The sequence below is a fragment of the Aotus nancymaae genome, unplaced genomic scaffold (assembly GCF_030222135.1).
Source record: "Aotus nancymaae isolate 86718 unplaced genomic scaffold, 86718_ANA_hifiasm-v0.15.2.pri h1tg000016l, whole genome shotgun sequence".
NCBI lineage: Eukaryota > Metazoa > Chordata > Mammalia > Primates > Aotidae > Aotus > Aotus nancymaae.
The window spans coordinates 63,230,915-63,247,430 of NW_026988428.1; the positions used below are offsets into that span (position 1 = coordinate 63,230,915).

Genomic DNA, 16,516 nt, shown 5'->3' on the forward strand with positions numbered 1-16,516 from the left:
AGGGTGTGCCACCATCGTTGCCATGCTACTCTATCAAGAACATTCTAAGGTATTTTCTATAATAAAGATAAATAGAAAAAAGTTAATATACATGTTGCTGTATTTTGCAGTGTTTGCAACAAACTGTAAACTAACATAGTTTGAACCAACAGTACCCTCAGTTATACAAAACAATTTCAGCACTGAGAATGGGTGATTCAAAAACACTAAAAGGAAGGCATCAAATTAGACTATGTCTTTTTCTCCTCAAACTATATTTTCAAAACTCAGAATTCAGAAGACTGGGGCTTTCAGAAATTCCTTTGCTTGAGTTTCCCATATTTTTGCTCAGAAATTGCTACTATTTATTATAAATGTTTAAAAAAATTCTTCGGGCCGGGCACGGTGGCTCACGACTGTAATCCCAGCACTTTGGGAGACCGAGGCAGGTGGATCACAAGGCCAAGAGATCGAGACCATCCTGGTCAACATGGTGAAACCCCATCTCTACTAAAAATACAAAAAATTAGCTGGGCATGGTGGCGCGTGCCTGTAATCCCAGCTACTCAGGAGGCTGAGGCAAGAGAATTGCCTGAACCCAGGAGGCAGAGGTTGTGGTGAGCCAAGATCGCGCCATTGCACTCCAGCCTGGGTAACAAGAGCGAAACTCCGTCTCAAAAAAAAAAAAAAAAAAAAAAAAAATTCTTCATCTTAATGCAAATGACCAGAGCAGAAAAACTGTGATGTGAACAAGTTTGAAAACCCAACTCACTTAGCTTATAAATTTATAATGTAGTCTTGGAGGACAATGGTCTGTTAGTCTAGAGGTCCTTGAAAAATAAGTCTGATGTAGCCTTGTTCACCAGCCTACTGATGTGCACAAAAGGGACAGGCTGCATGAAAAGTATGAGTACCTGAGGAAGAGGGATCTGGGACCAATAGGCAGTTGTCTTTTCTGAGCACACTTGCCCACACGGGCTAAACGCATGGGTTGGAGGGCTAGCGTCCACATAAAATCCAGCTTCACATCCAAGCCGCAGAGGAACATAGGGACCGACAGACCTACACATAGGACATTCACGATCTTTTCCGTCATGTTCTTCTTTGTTTCCCCAGTTACGATAGCCATGTACATGGCCGCAGTTTAGATATACCCATGGTTGTTTTTCATCTACAACATCTTTCCTCTTCATACTAGGAAATGCTAGTGTGTTGAACCCTACAGGGCACTGAGGTCGTGCTGCATTGATTTCCTGTCTTAAAGCTTCTAAATGCTTCACTGTAGGAGTGTGGGAAAGGCCTTCTGCAGTACGCCATAGCAATGTTGCACCACAGAGCCGGATTAACGAGCCATCTTGTGACTGATTGGTTTCAATTTCCATCATTTTTCCTCTCTGCTGAGCTGATCTGGTTTCACGCAGGCTAAATACATTTCCACACACTGATATTTCTCTCCATATTCCAGGCTTGGCGTCTTCTGTGAACCCATTGCGTGGATGCATTACAAGAACGCCATTAGTGGTCAAGCCATCCATCTGCCCATCTGATGTCTTCCATTTGGCAGCCTTTTCTGCAAGAAAGATGTTTTTTGATGAGTCAAATCCTGCAGCATAAGTCCATGCTGTAAAGGGAGGATTCCGTTCACATGTTATTCTATAGGCAAATCTTGATATAGTGTTTTGTACTGACTGTGTATCAGAATTACTTTGACTTCCAGGAACTGTGTCAGTTACTACAAAATCAATGGGGCTTTCAGTTGACCGGCCAATCTGAAACATATCAGTGTTGCTGTCATGAGTATATTCAACCACCACAGTTTGGGCCCGAGATAAAGTATGTGATATGCTATGCTGGTCCTTGTTGCTTACTGCCTTTGCAGCCTGAGGAATACAAGCAACATGCACAGTGCTGGGCTTCACCTCATTTGCCTTAGGTCTTTTAAACAAAGCAAACCTGCTTTTCCTCCTTCCTCTATCGCTGTTTGGGAGCGACCCATTATACCCTAAGACAATGAGTTCCCCATATTTTACTGGTGCTTTAGATGGATGATTTTCTTGATCAGGAGAAAACATGAGCTTGGCTGTCTTTCTCAAATCTTTGTTCACTGGTCAGGAGCTTTGGGACACCTTTTGCATTATTTCCGGACAATTGCTGGTGGCCGGGATCCCAGCGCGGTCCCCGAGACCCGAGGCGAAAGGGTGAAGTGCCATGCGCGGGGGAGCGCGAGCAGACAGCCCGTCGTTCCGCTGCTGCCCTCCGCGCCAGCCGGCCGAGGCCTGAGGGGAAGTTGACCGCAGAGCCGAGCGCTGAGGAGCCGCGGACGCAGGGAGAGGTGTGGGGGCTGCTTTGCAGTGCGCTCCCTGAGGGCTGGGGACTAATTCGACTGCGCCGCTCGGCTGGCGCTGTTGCTGCTGGTGGAGGCGGCGGCGGCGACCCCCGACGGTCCGTCCGCCTCACACCGCCTCTGGGTCACTGACACACACTCTCAGGGAGGGGAGGGGACTAGCCGGAAGGCGGGGACTGACGGAGGTGGTGTCGCTGAGCCGAGTGGGCTCTTGGGAATTGTAGTTCCCCGGCTGAAGAAAAAAGGGATGCATTGTTGTCCAGCACCCGACCAGGCTCGCTGTTTTTCTAAGTATTGAATCTTGAGACTGCAGCAATTTCTTGGTAAGTTAACCTCAAATAATATTTTTTCCTCAAATATAGGATTTTAAGCAATTATTGTTATTTTCTCTTTGACATCAATATCAACTACCTTTTTGTTTTTGCCTTTAATAGTCTTGACATTTTAGATCTTCCTTATCTATGGTGGATTCAATACCTGAATTACTCAGAATTAGATTAAATTGCAGTAACAGACAAACTCCTACATCTCAGTGGGTAAGCATATGATAGTTTTATTTTTGCTCATAGAAAATCTACTTGTAAGCTCAGACACTCTCCAGAACAGTTCCCTGGCAAACAGTGAATCAGAGAGAAACAGTTGCTTTACTATGGTGACTCTGCCATCACCAATGTGGCTTTCAGGGTCATACCCATGGGGAAGGAGGTTGCATGTGACTCTTACAGCCAGGAGCAGGAACGGTATACATCACTTCTGCCCATGTTCCTGCTTTAAATGCAGAGCAGGCTGAGAAATGGGAAGGCCCATGTGGATATTAACGGTCTCTCTCATACCTTCTTATGGAAATTGAAGTGATTTTTGTAACATTGAACAAAAGAGAGTAATTCAACTTTTGGCAGATACTCTACTACTGCATAGTCTCTTAGTGTGTTTCAAGTATACCTGGAAATGAGGAAAAGCGGAAAAGGGCCTAACTTTCAAAATTCTTTTCTACTGTCATCAGGCCTAGAGAAATTTTTCTCTGCATGCTTGAATGTCTACTAAATTTACTTTTTAATAAAAAAATGAGGATGGCAGTAAAAAGTGTTAAAAAAAAAAAGTAAACACATTTTAATACAGCAGATTCATTGGCTGGGAAGGCAAGGAGTAATGTTCTAGTTGAAAACAAAGGAGTCATTAAAGATATTTCCTTACCAGAAAAAAAAATCCTAGAGAATAAATTTTTATTACCCCCATGAAGCACCCTTCCACCTTTGTGTATATTTTGATGTAGTCCTTTCCTGGGAATGCCTTCCCATTCGCCTCTGCTTCCCATGCATCAATGATCACCTTAGGCTCTGCTTTGGTAAAGTCTTTTCCAGCCTATCTAAAGTTGATTGTCTTTTCATTCTTGACTCCCATTGTCTAAACCACATACTTTACCTTATCCTCTTGCTTATTGTTTATGTCTCCATATTCATTCAATGTTGAAACAAACAAAAAATCATTCCCGGAATCATCTTGGTTAGCTAATATCCATTCCTCTTGTTTTATTCTCACTGCAAATGGAAGAGATGTGACCATAATTTCAGTGTAAGAGCAATATTTGGTGTATTAAATTACTCTTTATTCTGCCCTTCACCAGTTGAATAACCATCTTAGAGAGAGCTACATTTGCTTTTTTAAATCAACTTTTATTTTAGATTCAGGAGGTATGTGTACAGTTCATTTATTTTTATTTATAAAGAACAATATATTTAGCTCTAGATTCTATTTGAAGAAAAAATAGGGTTAGCCTTTCTGTAGGAAAGTGAACAAAATAACAAACTGGAAGGTTAAATTGTTCCAATAATAAACATTCCCCAAGCATATGACCTTGTTCCACTTGAGAAATAAGGCAACTATAAGAAATTGATGATAAAAATGAGGTTCACACTGGGGCCTGTGTGTTGTCTTTCGGGATCAGAACCAGAAATTATGTACCAAACGTTCAGTGAAGAACCTCAGAGAGTGCAAGTGGAAGAGAGAGTCCGGAAGTACTTCCCTGAGACCTGGATCTGGAATTTGGTGGTAGTTGAGTAAGTTGTGTGTTGCCTGGAATTTAGTTTAGGAGAGGGTTTGAATCCTTGTGTATGGCTGACGGTATCCTTGATTCCTGATCCTTTTAGTTCTGCTCTGCTCTTTTCTGGTAAATATTGAGGTGTACAGTTGGTTTATCTCATAATAAACAGTGATAATTTTTTTCCTAATTTGGTCTACAGATAACTAAAATAGTAGAAATAGGATGCTACCATCCCTCTTAAATAAAGGAAAGGGAAGGGGAGGGGAGGGAGATTGAAAGAAAGAAAAGGAAGACAAGAATATAAGAAAGGAGAAAGGAAGAAAGTGAGGGAGGGAGGAAGGGAAACACCTAAAGACCTCACTAGGAGCACCAACACTTAGATCAGGTTTCGCATTTACCAAACTAATTACTGAGTTGTCATGTTCCAGGATCAGCCATAGTTTGTGTTAAAAAAAAAAAAAAAAAAGACTTGCTCACAGTCCTCTTCTCTGCTCCTTCACTAGCTCAGCAGGTGGAAGTGAGCTGGTGATGCAGGTCCCTGACACCATCACGGAGTGGAAGGCCAGCACATTCTGCTTGTCTGGAACCACAGGGCTTGGCCTCTCTCCTACTGTGTCTCTTCAAGTCTTCCAGCCTTTCTTCCTAGAACTCACCCTCCCTTATTCTGTGGTGCGAGGAGAAGCCTTCACACTCAAAGCCACTGTGTTTAACTACTTGGCCTTTTGCATTAGGGTAAGGGCACTTCTCTGGAAGTGAATGAGAATAGAAGATAGTCACCTTTCATTACCAGGTCTCCTAGGTAACCCAGGAAATCAGAACTGCATGTGATATATCTTAATTTTGGAACAGACCTGATGCTAAGAGCAAAGGTACCTGACAGGTCCAAGGTGGTAAGGTTATATTCATTCAGGCTCCTATATCTGTGTATTCCTAAATTCAGACATTATGTCCACCTGATTGCTTCATGTTTTTCACTCTGACTAAAGAAAACATCTCTTTCTTCCGTTTGCACAAGGCTAAACCCTAAACACTTATCCTAATTCCTGTCAGTTTTTCAGTTTTCCTATTTCAAACACCTAAACGACAAGGTGTCCGGTAGAGTTGACCATGTTTGCTCAGCTTCTCAGTGCCTTTGGACTGACAGATATTGTCCATCCCAGCGTCTTCCCCAGTGTTGACCCTGTTCCATGTCTCTTCACAAACTTGTGGTTGAGTGTGGGGAACAGGTCATTGCGCAGCTGGAGGTCTCTTCCGCTTTCCTGGCTGTCCCAGTAGAGAAAAAGAATGAAGAACCTCACTGTGTCTGTAAAAACGGATGGAAAACCGTGTCCTGGACTGTGACCCCAAAGTCACTGGGTGAGTAGTAACGCTATTAGCAAATTCCACTTCATGTGCTGAGATGATTTGTTTTCTGCACTGACCCCAATACATGCTTTTTCTCCTCCTTTAATACTAATCAAGAGGAAGCCAACCCTTGGATACATTGATAAAACTTAAAAAGAAGAAACTGTTCAATATAGAATCACCATTTAACTCCTTTAGAACTTTATTCCCCAGGAAAGGTGAATTTCACAGCTACCGCAGAAGCCGTGCATTTTCAGGAAATGTGTGACAATCAGGTGACTGACGTCCCAAAACATGCACCAAAGGACACTGTAGTCAAGCCGTTACTAGTTGAGGTACGTGAGTTTACTCTCTGTGAGTCTCAGAGGCCTTATGACTGCATATGGCATTATCTAATATGCATCTGACAGTAACATTTCATTCCCAAGAATGTGGGTAGATCTACAGTCCAATTTTTCACCAACATTTTCTCCTTTGCTTTCAAGTGTTTAATTTTTCTCCTGTACATTCAGTATCACTTTACTTTTTTATTTTTGTTGTCAACATAAAGCCTGAAGGAATAGCCAAGGAGGAAACTTTCAACACGCTGCTCTGTGCATTGGGTAAGTGTAATAAATAGAGAACATTTTCATATTAAGTAACTTGCCAGAGTATATAGTTGTGGAATTTCTTTTGGGGACATGCTTTTCCCTGAGAGAGAGAAAAAAACTCTTACCCTCCTCCAAATCTAAGGACATTTGATGAAAACCATTGTCCTGATGAAAATCACTTGGAATGAGGCTGAATTTTCTTAGGGGAATAAACAGAGAGTGCTTTCTAGGATAAAGTATTATTATCAAATTTTAAGAATAAAGAAATGAGCATACAGACTATGAAAGACTTGCTTAGAAGCTGAAAAGCTCTTGCCTAATAATAAGGACTAAGGCTGTTGACCTCAGGACATGGTTCTTTGTAATACATCTCTGTTTCTCAAATGTTTTCCTAAACCATGTGCAAAATACTGAAATATCTGTGTGACATTAGTATGACTTATTATTCAATTAACAGTTTAAATGTACTCATGTTTTTACTTAAGTTATTTTAAAAGGAACTCCAGGTCACTAACTTGTATAGAAAACTAATATGTTACTAATATTATTAACATAACAATATAAAAATTACCACTATATTGAAAGAGAAGGGGAAAAGCTAACACTTTGTAAAAATTTATTTAAGAGGTCATTAAAAATTCAACTCTGTGACATTTTCAATCATCTTGTGGATAGGGACCAGTCTGCAGATCTCTCTTCTCTACATGAGGAGCCCTGGGTAAAACCATCTAGTCAATGGCTTTAATAACAACTGTGTATTAGTGTCTAAAATTTACAACTGTGATTCCCACCTTTTTCCTGAACTCAGACTCACGTATTCAACTGCACACTCCTCTCCATTTACAGGCTTGTAGGTCTCATAGGCATATCAAAATTAGCAAGTTTAAAACTGAGTGTCTGCTCGTCCTCACAAACCGGCTCCTCCCTCAATTTCCTTCATCTCAGATGATGAAAAGTCCATTCTTCTACTTTGGGGGGAGAAACCTTCAGAGTTCTTCTTTATTGTGTTTTTTCGCTTATACTCCCTACCCAATCCATGCACAAATCTAGTCCATTCTGCCTTCAAATTGTATCCAGAATCTACCCACTCCTCTCCATCTCTGCTACTCTAATCCTTTCACTTGTAGGCTCTCAATAGCTTTCTAACTGGTCTACTGATCATCTCTTCTTATTCTCCTTCAGCAAGAGGGATCCTTTAAAGCATGTGTCAGATCATGTCCCTCCTCTTCTCCACCCTTTCAAAAATCTTCCTTATCCCCCAAAGTTGAAGTTTTAATGCCACTTAGAAACCCTTGCTACTCCCTGACTTCACATCTTCCTAATCTCTCCTTTGCTCACCCCGTGCCAGCCACACTGACCTCCTTCTTCCTGTTGGAATACAACCAGCATGCTTCATTCTCTGGAGTCCTTTTACTTTTTGTTCCTTTTTCCTGGAAGTATCTTCTCCCAGGTTTCAGTAAATCTGGGCTCCCTGACTTACTTAGAGTCTCTGCTCATATAGGAATTTTTATCAATGAGATTTTCCATAGGGAGCTCCTTCCCACATCCTGCACTTCCTGACCTGCCTTGTTTTACTAGCTCACCATAGAAATATTTACCCTGCTTTAATTTTCTCTAAAACACTTACCAACATCTAGCATACTAAATATACTCTTGCTTCTTCATCTTACTCCTCCCCTAAAAACGAAATCTCCAGGAGGCCAGGAAATTTGTTTTGAAAGTTTCAGTATCATTGTACTTAAAACAGAACCTGGTACATAGCATATACTGAATACAAATGAATGGAAGGAGTGTAATTCTCGAAAAGCACTAACAGTAGTAGGAATTAATATAAATCGTGAAGAGAAGGCAATACATATACCATAAGTATCTGCCTAGAAGAAAAGCCATAGAAATTTAGCACAAATGTATATGATGAATATGAACTTCACTGAAAGATGAATCATGGCTTTACGGGAAACTTGGATTGCTTCAAATACATTATATGATAACTGAGCCAGACGTGGTGGCTCACACCTGTAATTCCAGCACGTTGGGAGATGGAGGTGGACAAATCACTTTAGGCCAGAAGTTCAAGACCAGCTGGGCCAACCCCCTCTACAAAAAATGCGAAAATTAGCCAGGCATGGTAGTACATACCTGTAATCCCAGATACTCAGGTGACTGAGGCACAAGAATCATCCCGGGAAGCAGAGGTTGCAGTGAGATCATGGCACTATACTTCAGCCTAGGTGACAGAGTGAGACTCTGTCTTGAAAAAAAAAAAAAAAAAGCCCAGGCATGGTGGCTCACGCCTGTAATCCCAGCACTTTGGGAGGCCAAGGCGGGTGGATCACGAGGTCAGGAGTTCAAGACCAGCCTGACCAACAGGGTGAAATCTCGTCTCCACTAATAATACAAAAATTAGCTGGGCATGGTGGCACACGCCTGTAATCCCAGCTACTCAGGAGGCTGAGGCAGGAGAATTGCCTGAACCTGGAAGGCGGAGGTTGCAATGAGCCAAGATCGTGCCACTGCACTCCAGCCTGGGCGACAGAGTGAGACTTCATCTCAAAAAAAAAAAAAAAACAAGATGACGTTATATAATGACCAAGGAAAATAAAAGGTTGGATCTAGATGATGGAGAGGAAAAGGATTCATGACAAAAATAGAACATTTCTTTCATTTTCCCCTCCTTTACATGTGTTTGTCTTTCATTAGATATTGGAGTATCTGAAAAGGTGTCACTGAATGTTCCTTCAAATGTGGTTGAAGGATCTCCCAGGGCAACATATTCAGTTTTGGGTGAGTCTTTCAGCCCGAGGGAAGCAGCTGTCTAGCTCTATAATTCTAGTGCATGGGCCCCACCAACCATGATTCATGAGGTCTCTGACAATAGGCACTGAATTGAGAGAAAACACTAAGCTAGGGATTATACTATGTTACAGTTGGAAAGGGGGTTGAATAGATATTGTTCTACATATTATGCCTTGAAATACTCTAGAAGGAAAGGGTCACCTCTCTGGGCCCTCATCTTCAAGCAATTTACTAGGTGGTAATGCTTCGTAGTCAATTTGAAAACAGTTGTGATTGAGTTTTACCAGGCACGTGGAGCATGAGGAAAGATAGATCACCTACCATTCAGTTTCTTCCCTGCTTTCTCCATCCTTGAATCATCTACTTTATTTTCTCACCTTTTGTTTTCCTCCATATTTCTTGTTTTTTCACTTTTAAAGTCTTCTTGTCCTTCCCCATATAGGTCATTTGGCCTCTCAGTCAGCTAACAATCTGTTTTCCTAGCCCAGTACCAACCATCTCTGATTTCTTTACAACTTTTATTCCACAGGTGATATACTAGGCTCTGTGGTACAAAACCTTCAGAACCTTCTCCAGATGCCCTATGGTTGTGGAGAGCAGAATATGGTCCTTTTTGTTCCCAACATTTATGTTCTGAACTATCTGAGTACAACACGACAGCTGACAGAGGAGATCAAGGCCAAAGCCATCAACTACCTCATCAGTGGTGAGAGATTACCTCAAAAGGAAGAGCCTTAGTTAATCTCTTAGACATTTTATGGTGAACTAAAATCAACATCTCTTTCATTAAGATTGATAGCCATTGTTGTGAATTTCAATAAAATGTCTCAATATACAAGTAGAAAATGCAAGCCTGTGGTTGGGGGCTGGGAGAAATTTTAATTAAATATTAGTTACCCTGTTATTCCTAACAGCACTGAGAAAAAAAGCTTAATAATCCTCCAATGTCTTTGCCATTTTAGTAAATCTGTGAACACTTCCTCTTCAGGGTACCAAAGGCAATTGAATTATAAGCACATAGATGGTTCCTACAGCACCTTTGGGGCCCATGATGGTAGCAGTGAGGGAAACACTTGGTAAGATTATTCTTTCCCTGTGCTCTCTCTAGATCCATGACATTCCAGGATTCTAGAAATAGCTACTCTCTAATATCTGGAGTTTTTGTGGAAAATTGTTAGTCTTTAAATAACACATGTGCTGTATGTATCATTCCTGTTGGGTAATCTCAGCATGACGTCTCTGAAAGCTTACCTGCTGTGATAACACAGCTGAAAGTGGTGAAATAAAGATCTTCTAAATGGAAATATAAGGCAGAAAATGTCATTCTATAAAATAACAGAGGAAGAAGCTTCCACACTCTGCATTAAAGAAGGAGAGAAGGGAGAGGACAGAAGGAGGTTGTTAAACAGGAAAATCAGAACTGGTCATTCTGGAAATGCAGTTTTGATGGTGGGGAGGCTTGGAGGCTCCGACAAATGATCCATAACAAAAAATTTAAAAAGCATCAACTCAGAGAAACCAATAAAGTTGAGAGGTAATAAAAGATATTGAGATGTTTGCTGGACTAGAGTATATTCAGCTCTTATATACTATTTCCCCATCAATTCCTGCCAGTGATCTTCTCTGCTTAATTGTGAAGAACAGTGTCTGGAGGTAGTAGACAAAGTCAGCTGTGGAAATGAGGTGGTCCTCATGTCTGCGTCTCTGTTTTGCTGGACAGGCTCACTGCATTTGTGCTCAAGTCCTTTGCTCAAGCCCGATCGTACATCTTTGTGGATGACTCACACCTCAGGGATGCCTTCATGTGGCTCTCAGAGAGACAAAAGGAAAATGGCTGTTTCCAACGCTCTGGATCACTGCTGAACAACGCTATTATGGTGATGCCTTCTCTATTTCTGTTCTGGTCCCTGAAGATAGTGATATGTGGGAGGAAATGATGTCTGAATTGAGTCCTCCAGTCTTAGTGACATAGATTTCAGGAAGAATGGTGGACTCTAAATCTGCTGCAATCTAGCAGTACCTTAGTAGTTTTATATTAAATGAAAACAGTGTTCAAAAGAACTCCAAAGCCGAACACATTATAAAAAGTGAGGCCCGGGCACGGTGGCTCAAGTCTGTAATCCCAGCACTTTGGGAGGCTGAGGCGGGCAGATCACGAGGTCAAGAGATCGAGACCATCCTGGCCAACATGGTGAAACCCTGTCTCTACTAAAAATACAAAAATTAGCTGGGCATGGTGGTGTGCACCTGTAGTCTCAGCTACTCAGGAGGCTAAGGCAGGAGAATTGCTTGAACTCAGGAGGCAGAGATTGCAGTGAGCCAAGATTATGCCACTGCACTCCAGCCTGGTGCCTGCTGACAGAGTAAGACTCTGTTTCAAAAAAAAAAAAAAAAGTGAGAATTTTAGGATAGAGGAGGAAGAGGAGAAAATCAACATTCTAGCACAAGACACGAAACCATCTAGTGAAGATGTCAAAGGGAAAGGAAGTTTTAGCAGATGCTGCCTCATGACTGTTGAAGTGTTTGAGTCTCTCTGCCTCTGATCCCTACAGGGTGGGGTGGACGATGAGGTGACACTCTCTGCCTACATCACTATTGCTCTGCTGGAGATGAGAGACTGCCTGCCATGGTATGTTCACACACACCCCCTGTACCACCTTCACACATGTAAAGAGCAAAATTATGATATGATGGATCCCTGAGGCAAATTAATTGTGATTTTTATGGAATTTAATTTTGGCATATTTCACTGGAATGTAAAGGACCAGATCCTTTTGGAAGCAGCAGAGGAAACTCCTCTCTGGTCAGAACTGTGAGGTTACACAGGCACATTAGGGTTTTTAATCTACACTTAGCCTGGGGAAGCTCATTCACCTGGTTCTGCTATTTTACAACAGCCTTTCATCTTCTTCATAGAGCCCAAGGGTCGGTAGGGCCCTGTTCTGCCTTGAAACGGCCTGGAGATCCACCTCAGAGGCCCAAGGAAGTCTTGTCTATACCAAAGCATTATTGGCCTATGCCTTTGCCCTAGCAGGAAACCAGGTCAAGCGAAGAGAGCTGCTTGAATCATTAAACAGAGAGGCCGTGAAAGAAGGTAAGAGCTGCTACTGCAAAGTTTACTTCTAACAACCACCAGTGACCAGAAGAAGGGAGGATACCTCTACTGAGCTCAGGCCCATCATGCTACCTTAATTTAGTGACAGTGAGAATAATTATCATTGATCTAAGACTGGAATTCTTTAGATAGCATGGATCATTTTAGTAATCTACACAGTATAGACTCTATACAGTCCCAGCTTCTAATATCACATACATGTAACAGACACACAGGCTCAATGTTATTCTCTGGAACTTTACTTTCTTGATAAAGATTTATTTGATGGTGACTAATGCTTTCACTTCATTAAAATGAAAGGTCAATTTATTAGGTGAACTATAATTATAATCATCACTCATGGATTAGATTTTTGAAACCATTCTTTAAGCTAAAAATTGTACCTTTTTCCATGTCAAAGAGGATTCGATCCACTGGCAACATCCTGGGAAACTTCAGGAAGCTGAGACACTCTATTCTCAATTCCGGGCTCCCTCTGTGGAAGTGGAGATGGCATCTTATGTGCTCCTTGCCTATGTTACTGTCCAGCCTGCCCCATCTTCAGAGGACCTGTCGGTGGCATCACGTATTGTGAAGTGGATTACCAAGCAGCAAAACCCCCACGGGGGCTTCTCCTCCACTCAGGTCTGTGGGAAGACTCTAGAAGGAAACATAAATTTATTAACAAATATGAAGACATAAGCATCTCCTGGGAGTTGAATAATGGAATAGTTCATATTTCTAATTCACACTTTCTCCATCCCTCCTTTGGCAGACAAGTTTCAGTCTTACTATCTTATAAATGGATTACTGCTCTGTCCTCTTTATATTCCCTCCTCTCTTAACTCTCTAGTGGACCCCCAGCCACGCAGGTAGGTTTGTCTTGACAAAGCAATGTCTTCATGGGATTACTTCCCTTAGAAAATAAATCTTCTTTTTCACCCAAAGCCTAAAATTATCTAGTATTTTATACAAAATATTTTCTCTCCCCGGTAAACACGAGTGCACCAACCTGATGAGGCGGATCCCTTTGCTTTTTCCAGAATTGGCTCACTGCAGTTTACATGACTTCGCATAGAGCTTTCCCCACCCTGATGCCTCTCTTCTGTCTACATAAACCCTGCTCATTATTCAGAGATAATCCTATTTCTCACCTTCTTCAGTCTTCTCTTACTGTTCTAATCCATATTTTCTTCTCTCTTTTCTGAACTTTTATAACAAATATTGTTACATAAATGTATAAATTATTGAAATAGCCTGGGCTTGTGTCAAATATCTGAGTCTTATCTCCATATGTATATTGTAAACTAGCTGAATGATGTATAAATCTAGCTGAATGATATAAAAACTAGCTGAACTTTGTATAAATTTACCTTCAAAGTACCTAGAATAGTTTGTCATTACTAACCAGATTGAACTGAATTGAAATCGAGTTAGTCGACTGTGTTTGTGACTAAATAATTCTGAAAAATAACAGTGTGGTTGTGGTTTACATCCAGTGTGGGTTTGTTACTTTCCTCACCTGTGATTTCTATACCTATTATTTTTTCAGGACACAGTGGTGGCTCTTCAAGCCCTCTCCAAATATGGAACAGCAACTTTCGCCAACAGTGAGAAAGCAGCTTTGGTTACTGTCAAAGGTTACTTTAGAGAAGTCTTCTCTAAAGACTTCCAAGTGGATGATGCCAACTGCCTGCTGCTGCAGAAGATCCAGTTGCCAAAGGTTCCAGGGGAGTACACCACAACCGTGTCAGGGTCAGGGTGTGTGTACCTCCAGGTGAGACTCTGGGATTTAGGATATGCTGCAAATGGGAGAGAAAGTCTCAAGAGTTATATTTGAATTTCAGAACAAGAAAAAGAAATGTGTGTTAAAGGAAGGTATGAATCATCTGGAACAGATTATGAGACAATTTGAATGTAAAAAATGAAGGATTTTTTTCATTTGTTTTAGACATCCCTGAGATATAACATCTTACCCAAGAAAAAAGACAACCCTTCGCTCTGCAGGTTAATACTCTCCCCACGAATTGTGATGGAGCGGATGCTCGTAGAAAGTTCCAGATTCACATCAACATTAGGTAACTCCTAGATCATGACCAGACCTTTTGCATCAACCTAATAGAATATGGAGAAATTGATTTTCTTATGTGGGGAAACTCCACTAAGCCACACATAATGAATATGGAATTCTTGCAGTGTTTATTAACAAGAAAATTTTCTGGAAAAGCCTTCACATTAAGAATATGATATTACAATATCTGATGAGTGTGAGCTTAAAGTGATGGTTTTTCCAAACAACCATAACAGAAACAGATACAGCAGATGTAGTAACTTAGTGTTAGAAATAAAAGGTAAAGAGTTTGTCTTGAATGAATCCAAAAAAATTTTGTTTGAATCCCTCATTCCTATGCTTTGATTTTATAGTTATACTGGGGACCGACCCAGCTCCAACATGGTCATTGTTGATGTGAAGATGGTATCAGGCTTCATTCCTATAAAACAATCAGTTAAACAGATAATCCCTGGATCCCTTGCAAATAGTAAAGTCATGATAAATGCTGGCATTTATCGTTGTCAGTTTGACTTTATTGATGGACATTTCAAGAGGTGTTTTCCCTCAAAATTTCTTCTGTAGTAGGCATCTCTATCATTTTAATAGGGTGTCTTGGTTATATGGTGTCAAGTATAGGGCATAAGTCAGAAACACGATAAATAATGTTCCAACAGGCCCAAGACACCTAGTTATGTGGAATGGTATTGAATTATTTTCCAGATATATATAAGAAGAGAAAAGGATATATGTGTGTATACATGCATATATATATCACATATGTATCTGCATATATACTTATAGCATATATAGAGAATAAAAGTTAGATAAGTATTACTATTGTTATTATCATTATTATTCTTGAAGAAATAAAAATTATCTGTTTGGATGTCCGAGAAGCTGTTTAGATCATGAATACCTGAAAACTGCTGCCAGTATAAAATTTTCTCATTCCATATTTCTGGCTTATCCTCTTGATCAACAGCTCCAGACACAGCCCCAGATTCAGAGGACTGAAGTGAGCACCAACCATGTCCTAATCTACTTTCAAAAGGTAAGACTTTCTGTGACTCTGCTAGATCTGGAATAACACCTAGAAGTTCTAACAAACCATAACAGATTCCAAATAGTGCTGTTCACATATACAAGTGAGAGAGGACAAAGTGGCTATAAAAAGAAATGAAGCGTGGACTGTCAACAGGCTTGATTTATTGCATTTGGCTGTCCACGAAATTGTCTCTTTTGTCCTTTTTTTATCTATCATTGAGTATGTTATGCAGATTCCAGAATTCTGCTTTCTTTTCATAGGTTTTGGTACAGATGTATAGCATAACTACAGGGTTTGATAATATCTTATGAAGAGAGGACAGTAACTAACAACTAAGTTAATCTTTGATTCCAATTGTTTTCCTGTCTCTCCAGCTAACCAATCAAAACTGACATTTACACCATGGAATATTATGCAGCCATCAAAAACGATGAGTTTGCGTCCTTTGTAGGGACATGGATGAACCTGGAAACCATCATTCTCAGCAAACTGACACAAGAACACAAAATCAAACACCGCATGTTCTCACTCATAGGAGGGTGTTGAACAATGGGAACACATGGACACAGGGAGGGGAGCACTATACACTGGGGTCTGTTGGGGGGAGTGGGGGGGACAGCGGAGGGGGTGGGGAGTTGGGGAGGGATAGCATGGGGAGAAATACCAGATATAGGTGAAGGGGAGGAAGGCAGCAAATCACACTGCCATGTATGCACCTATGCAACAACCTTGCATGTTTTTCACATGTACCCCAAAACCTAAAATGCAATAAAAAAAAAAAAAAACTGGCATTTTTCCTCCTTGGTGGAACAAGATATCCAAGTGAAGAATTTAAAACCAGCTATGGTAAAAACCTATGATTATTATGAGACAGGTGAGTGAGATTCAGACATGCTGAGCTTTGAAATGAAAAAACAAACAAACTACTAACCTAGTAAAGGATTACCTTAACTAATGCAAAACTTCACAATCTTTCACTGGGGAAAAAAGTGAGTTTGTGGGCACTGGATAATCATGTTCTTGTATATTAACCTCTCATGTCTGCTGCAAACAAGTCTTAGGGTCATTCTTATGAATTGACCATAAGGCAATGAGAGGGTCCATTCTATCTAAAGTTCCCTATAAAGTTGTTTGTCCTGGGCTGAATTATTCCAAAGAGATAAGAAGAGTACAATAACTGAAAAAACATGTCTCAGTGTTGATGTGCGACATGAGATCTAAAATTAAATC

At 40.8% G+C, this 16,516-nt stretch overlaps 3 protein-coding genes across 6 annotated transcripts; 2 read left to right on the plus strand and 1 right to left on the minus strand.

Moving 5' to 3' along the window:
- Positions 1 to 733: 733 nt before the first annotated feature.
- On the minus strand, positions 734 to 2,129 carry LOC105721341 (E3 ubiquitin-protein ligase pellino homolog 1-like). Its single transcript, XM_064376739.1, has one exon. The coding sequence runs from the start codon at positions 2,049 to 2,051 to the stop codon at positions 801 to 803; it is 1,251 nt and encodes a 416-aa protein (XP_064232809.1). The 5' UTR covers positions 2,052 to 2,129; the 3' UTR covers positions 734 to 800.
- A 2,138-nt stretch (positions 2,130 to 4,267) lies between these two features.
- On the plus strand, positions 4,268 to 11,709 carry LOC135275409 (alpha-2-macroglobulin-like). Of its 4 annotated transcripts, XM_064377443.1 has the most exons (8): positions 4,268 to 4,380; positions 4,868 to 5,720; positions 5,922 to 6,043; positions 6,259 to 6,310; positions 8,999 to 9,082; positions 9,624 to 9,800; positions 10,815 to 10,971; positions 11,647 to 11,709. In XM_064377443.1, exons 2-7 carry the CDS (start codon positions 5,552 to 5,554, stop codon positions 10,955 to 10,957), a joined length of 747 nt encoding a protein of 248 aa, XP_064233513.1. In that variant the 5' UTR covers positions 4,268 to 4,380; positions 4,868 to 5,551; the 3' UTR covers positions 10,958 to 10,971; positions 11,647 to 11,709. The 4 variants fall into 4 exon arrangements, with proteins under 4 accessions (XP_064233513.1, XP_064233512.1, XP_064233514.1 ...); XM_064377442.1 differs by having other exon boundaries at positions 10,815 to 11,703; XM_064377444.1 differs by having other exon boundaries at positions 4,873 to 5,720; positions 10,815 to 11,703.
- Positions 11,710 to 11,802: 93 nt separating this feature from the next.
- On the plus strand, positions 11,803 to 15,861 carry LOC135275286 (pregnancy zone protein-like). The gene is made up of 7 exons (XM_064376740.1): positions 11,803 to 12,188; positions 12,610 to 12,833; positions 13,741 to 13,965; positions 14,140 to 14,266; positions 14,613 to 14,698; positions 15,219 to 15,292; positions 15,661 to 15,861. Exons 2-5 carry the CDS (start codon positions 12,699 to 12,701, stop codon positions 14,657 to 14,659), a joined length of 534 nt encoding a protein of 177 aa, XP_064232810.1. The 5' UTR covers positions 11,803 to 12,188; positions 12,610 to 12,698; the 3' UTR covers positions 14,660 to 14,698; positions 15,219 to 15,292; positions 15,661 to 15,861.
- The last annotated feature ends 655 nt before the right edge of the window (positions 15,862 to 16,516 follow it).

Coding starts and splice junctions, on each gene's coding strand:
- LOC105721341 (XM_064376739.1), bottom strand. CDS start 2,051: ATGTTTTCTCCTGATCAAGAAAATCATCCATCTAAAGCACCAGTAAAA.
- LOC135275409 (XM_064377443.1), top strand. CDS start 5,552: ATGTCTCTTCACAAACTTGTGGTTGAGTGTGGGGAACAGGTCATTGCG. Junction 5,721..5,921: donor TGTGACCCCAAAGTCACTGG/GTGAGTAGTAAC, acceptor TTTATTCCCCAG/GAAAGGTGAATTTCACAGCT. Junction 6,044..6,258: donor TCAAGCCGTTACTAGTTGAG/GTACGTGAGTTT, acceptor GTCAACATAAAG/CCTGAAGGAATAGCCAAGGA.
- LOC135275286 (XM_064376740.1), top strand. CDS start 12,699: ATGGCATCTTATGTGCTCCTTGCCTATGTTACTGTCCAGCCTGCCCCA. Junction 12,834..13,740: donor GGGGCTTCTCCTCCACTCAG/GTCTGTGGGAAG, acceptor TTATTTTTTCAG/GACACAGTGGTGGCTCTTCA. Junction 13,966..14,139: donor CAGGGTGTGTGTACCTCCAG/GTGAGACTCTGG, acceptor CATTTGTTTTAG/ACATCCCTGAGATATAACAT.